Source organism: Salvelinus sp. IW2-2015, linkage group LG7 (assembly GCF_002910315.2).
Source record: "Salvelinus sp. IW2-2015 linkage group LG7, ASM291031v2, whole genome shotgun sequence".
Taxonomy (NCBI): domain Eukaryota; kingdom Metazoa; phylum Chordata; class Actinopteri; order Salmoniformes; family Salmonidae; genus Salvelinus; species Salvelinus sp. IW2-2015.
The window spans coordinates 33,953,851-33,959,783 of record NC_036847.1 but is presented as its reverse complement, the minus strand read 5'-3'; the positions used below and the strand labels follow the sequence as shown (position 1 = coordinate 33,959,783).

At 44.1% G+C, this 5,933-nt stretch overlaps 1 protein-coding gene across 1 annotated transcript in view; it reads left to right on the top strand.

The window, feature by feature from the left end:
- The window catches only part of LOC111966157 (epidermal growth factor receptor kinase substrate 8-like protein 3), a 31,844-nt gene that overhangs the window by 9,170 nt on the left and 16,741 nt on the right, over positions 1 to 5,933 (top strand). The window contains 3 exon segments of the mRNA XM_070444612.1: positions 2,526 to 2,596; positions 2,899 to 2,973; positions 3,750 to 3,895. Coding sequence (XP_070300713.1) covers positions 2,526 to 2,596; positions 2,899 to 2,973; positions 3,750 to 3,895 — 292 coding nt within the window.

Below are 5,933 nucleotides of genomic sequence, written 5' to 3'. Positions count from 1 at the left end.
AGACAATGTATCTGTTGTTATTTGTATATGAAAAAGACCAAAAGTAGCCAACTTCACCTGTCACCAACAAATGATATCTTTTTTATTTGTATATGAAGACCAGGTTAGCCACTGTCAACCTTTCCCTAGACAATGTATTCTTGTTTATTTGTATAGTGAAAGACCAAGTAGGCCTAACTGTCCCTTGTCTCTAGACAATGTATCTGTTGTTATTTTATAATGAAGACAAGGTAGCCAACTGTCACCTGTCTCTAGACAATGTATCTGTTGTATTTGTATATGAAGACCAGGTAGCCAACTGTCACCTTCTCTCTTACAATGTATCTGTTTGTTAGTTGTATATGAAGACCAAGGAGCCAACTGTCACCTGCTCTCTAGACAATTATCTGTTGTTATTTGTATATTAAGAACCAAGGTAGCCAACTGTCACCTGTCTCTAGACAATGATCTGTTTATTTTATATGAAGACCAACTGTAGCCAACTGTCACCTGATCCTAGACAATGTATCTTTGTTTTGTATATGAAGACCCAAGGTAGCCAACTTTCACTGTTCTAGACAATTATCTGTTGTTATTTGTATATGAAGACAAGTAGCCAACGTTACCTGTCTCTGTAACATGTATCGGTTGTTATTTGTATATGAAGACACAAGGTCATGCCACACGTCACCTGTCTCTAGACTATTGTATCTTGTTTTATTGTATATGAAGACCAAGGGTAACCAACTTCACCCTGTCTCTAGACAATGTATCTGTTGTTATTTGTATATGAAGACCAAGTAGGCCAACTGTCACCTGTCTCTAGACAAGCGTATCTTGTTATTTAGTATATGAAGACCAGTAGTCCAACTTCACCTGTCTCTAGACAATGTTATCTTTGTTATTTGATAGAAGACCAAGGTAACCAACTTCACCGTGTCTCTAGACAATGTATCTGTTGTTATTGTATATGAAGACCAATGGACCAACTTCACCCTGTCTCTAGACAATGTATCTGTTGTTATTGTATATGAAGACCAAGGTAGCAACTGTTCACCTGTCTCTAGACAATGTATCTTTTTTTATTTTATATAGAAACCAAAGCCAACTGTCACCTGTCTACCTAGACAATGTATCTGTTGTTATTTGTATATGAAGACCAAGGTAAGCAACTGTCACCTGTCTCTAACAAATGTATCTGTTTTATTGTATATGAAGACCAAGAGCAATGTCACTGTCTCTAGACAATGTATCTGTGTGTATTTGTATATGAAGACCAAGTAGCAACTTCACCGTCTCTAACAAGGTATTGTTGGATTATGTATATTGAAGACCACAGTACAACTGTCACCTGTCTCTAGACAAGTTACAATGTTATATTTGAGTTTGTATATGAAGAACCAATGGTAGCCAACTTCACCTGTCTCTAGATCAATGTTATCTGTTTGTTATTTATTATGAAGACCAAGGTACCAACTGTCACCTGGTTCTCAGACACAGTACAATTTTTTCTATTATGTTATTGTATATGAAGACCAATCGTTACTTCTCTGTAATAGATGCATTGTCAGGTACAGACATGTCGCTGTTGACGCCCTGTCTGTAATTGTTCCTGTCGGTCCGAATCTGGTGACAACACAACACTCATCCTGTGGAGTATCAAAGTTTCAGTCCCTTTATTATACAGATGGGCCAAAAAAAGTATTTAGTCAGCCACCAATCTTGCAGTTCTCCCACTTAAAAGATAAGAGGCCTTAATTTTCATCATATTACACTTCAACTATGACAGACAAAATGAGAAAGAAAAATCCAGAAAATACCATGTATGAATTTATGAATTTATTAGCAAAATTATGGTGGAAAAAATAATATTGGTCACCTACAAAAAGAAGATGTCTGGATCTACAGACCTGTTACTTCTTCTTTAAGGAGGCTCCTCTGTCCTCCACCTCTACCTGTTAAATGGCACCTGTTTGAACTGTTATCAGTATAAAGACACCTGTCCCACCTAAAACAGTCCACACTCATCGCTCTCTTTACCAGTTAGCCTGGTCCCAGATCTGTTTGTTACCAGTTAGCCTGGTCCCAGATCTGTTTGTTACCAGTTAGCCTGGTCCCAGATCTGTTTGTTGACAGTTAGCCTGGTCCCAGATCTGTTTGTTGACAGTTAGCCTGGTCCCAGATCTGTTTGTTATCAGTTAGCCTGGTCCCAGATCTGTTTTGTGCTCTTGCCAACTCCATTACAGTAAATGTCAAGCCAAACATGACAATGAGTGACGGGAAGTTAGCATGAGGCCAGGAAACACTAGGGTAAAGGACTGATGCATCAGGCTATAGGTGAACACCACAACTGACTTAATGTTGAGGCCAGGAAACACTAGAGTAAAGGACTGATGCATCTGGCTATAGGTGAACACCACAACTGACTTAATTTTGAGGCCAGGAAACACTAGGGTAAAGGACTGATGCTCTGCAGAAATATTTATAACAGATTTGCTTGGGTTTCTATACTGGAAAATAATAATTTTTCCTTTTCTGTACTGTAGCTGACAACTTGCCACATTGGGAGGAGTTTGTTGCCTGTCTTCAGAAAATCAAGTATGGATTCAACCTGCTGGTATGTTTACCAACTAAGTGTTGATTTAATTCACCTCAGGTTTCCTATAATTTCATATCATTAATCAGACATAATGGTATTATTATATTACCTGAAAATAAAGTATGCTGTTGAATTACTCTGTACAACTCAGGGGTTTAGTTGCCTGGGGTGTGTTTGGGGAAACTCTGCTTTACAGTACCGATTGCAACACAGCCCATTATTGCTGAACTTTGCTCATCTTTCTGTGTTAATTGGAATGTGTGCCTCATTGGTTCTTGTGCTGGGTAAGCACTGTCGTCATTGGTCCTTTTCTGTTACAGGGAAAGCTGAATGGAGCGATCCAGAACCCTAGCGCTGCTGACTTTGTCCACATTCTCTTCTCCACTCTGGACATGGTGAGCATCTGTCTGTAGCACCAAGCAGCCATGACTAAGAAGGATATGGGACCCGTTGCCTAGGCTACTCCTGGACTGATTCACATGCCTTTTAATTCAAGAGTAGGCTTGAAGCTAGAATCCTTAATTGAAACAATAACAAAGCAGATACCCCACCTTTGTTTTGGTTAAAAGCTGAAGGATGTGGGCCTGGAGAAATACAACCACTCAGATTAATAGATAGAGCTATGGATGCAGGGACTGACCATCCATGATATCAACATTATAGTTTTAACCATGTTATGAGGTTATACAGGACTGACCATCCATAATATCAACATTATAGTTTTAACCATGTTATGAGGTTATACAGGACTGACCATCCATGATATCAACATTATAGTTTTAACCACGTTATGAGGTTATACAGGACTGACCATCCATGATATCAACATTATAGTTTTAACCATGTTATGAGGCTATACAGGACTGACCATCCCATGATATCAACATTATAGTTTTAACCACGTTATGAGGCTATACTTTGTTTGTTTACATGTACATTATTTACAAACATTGGAGTAAAACAAGCTTATATTTTGGGTTCTGATGGGGTACAAAGGTTGAACTGAGCTCAAGAGGCATTTATAAATAATATTCTTCAAGAATGAATGGGTAAATATCATTAATTTATAAGCTCCAATAATGGATGTAGGATACTGTCCGGTAAACCTGTCCCACAGTGTTTAGATATTTGGATGACTCATTCCTCTCTCCTGTCATTGTTTCTATTCCAGTTGGTGTGCCACTACCCCCCTGACCTGCCCCCCTCTGTACTGACCCCCCTGCTAACAGAGCCAGCCCTCATCTTGCTTAGCCAGGTGGTCACCCCAGAGGAGGACCAGAAATGGAGGGCCCTGGGAGACACCTGGAACATCCCCAGGTAAACTACCCTTAGTACCCCATAACCACTTCCTGAGTGCCCTTATTCCCCCTACCTGACTACTCCTAACCACTACTAACTAACACAACACACAGTTTTGGAGCACCTTCTAGCTGGTAGACAGCTGGAGCATCCCCAGGTAACTACCCTTAGTACCATAACCACTTCCTGAGTGCCCTTATCCCCCTACCTGACTACTCCTAACCACTAACTAACACAACCAGTTCTGGGCACCCTTCTAGCTGGTAGACAGCTGGAGCATCCCCAGGTACTACCTCTTAGTACCCCATAACCACTTCCTGAGTGCCCTTATCCCCTACCTGACTACTCCAACCACTAACTAACACAACCAGTTCTGGAGTGCCATTCTAGCTGGTAGACAGCTGGAGCTCCCAGGTAACTACCCTGTACCCATGATAACACTTCCTGAGTGCCCTTATTACCCTACCAGACTACTCCTAACCACTAACTAACACAACCAGTTCTGGAGCGCCTTCTAGCTGGTAGACAGCTGGAGCATCCCAGGTAACATACCCTTAGTACCATAACCATTCCTGAGTGCCTTATTCCCCTACCTGACTACTCCTAACCACTAACTAACACAACCAGTTCTGGAGCACCCTTCTAGCTGGTAGACAGCTGGAGCATCCCCAGGTAAACTACCCTTAGTACCCCATAACCACTTCCTGAGTGCCTTATTCCCCCTACCTGACTACTCCTACCACTAACTAACACAACCAGTTTGGAGCGACCCTTCTAGCTGGTAGACACTGGAGCATCCCCAGGTAAACTCTACCCTTAGTACCCCATAACCACTTCCTGAGTGCCCTTATTCCCCCTACCTGACTACTCTAACACTAACTAACACAACCAGTTCTGGAGCGCCCTTCTAGCTGGTAGACAGCTGGAACATACCAGGTGTCACGCCCTGACCTTAGTTTTCTATATTTTCTGTATTATTTTGGGCAGGTCAGGGTGTGACGAGGGGTGGTATGTATGTTTTTGTCTTGTTAGGGTTTTTATGGGGATTTTTTATGGGGATTATGGGATTTGTAGGTCTAGGTAATGTAGGTTTATGGTGTCCTGAATTGGTTCCAATCAGAGGCAGCTGTTTATCGTTGTCTCTGATTGGGGATCCTATTTAGGTTGCCATTTTCCATTTAGGTTTTTGTGGGTAGTTGTCTATGTGGAGTTGCATGTCAGCACTCGTTCTATTTAGCTTCACGTTCGTTTTTGTACTTGTTAGTTTGTTTAGTGTTCTTCCGTTATTAAAAGAAGATGTATTCAAATCACGCTGCGCCTATGACGAGACGTGACAAACCAACCACCACACCAAAGGACCAAGCAGCGTGGAAGAGAGTACTGGACATGGGAGGACATCCTGGACGGCAAGGGATCCTACACATGGGAGGAGATCCTGGCTGGAAGGGATCGCCTCCCATGGGAAACAGTTGGAGGCAGCCTGGAAGGCAGAGCAGCTAGGAAGGGGCCAAGGATTACCGGGAACAGCGGCTGGCAAGGAGCCGAGAGGCAGCCCTCAAAAATATTTGAGTCAGGTTGGAGACCTGAGCCAACTCCCCGTGCTACCGTGGCGAGCATGTGACTGGTCAGGCCCCGTGCTATGGGTTTGATGCGCACTGTGTCTCCGCCGAGCATTCACAGGCCGGTGGTGCTCGGTGCAGCGTCTCGCATTTGCGGGTGGAAGTGGGCATCCAGCCAGAACGGTGGTACCAGCTCCGCGCTCAAGCCGCCAGTGCGCCTCCATGGCCAGTGTATCCGGTGCCGTCGGCCAGGAAGAGGCCTCCTGTGTGTCTCCCCAGCCTGGTGAAGTCCTGTGCTGCCGCCAGCCCGGCGCCTCCAGTAGACGGCCTCCAGCCCGGAGCCTCCGAGACGGCCTCCAGCCGGAGCCAGAGCGGCCTCCAGCCGGAGCCTCCAGAGACGGCGCTCCAGCCCGGAGCCTCCAGAGATCGGCCTCCACAGCCCGGAGACCTCCAGAGACGGCTCCAGCCCGGAGCCTCCAGAGACGGCCTCCAGCCCG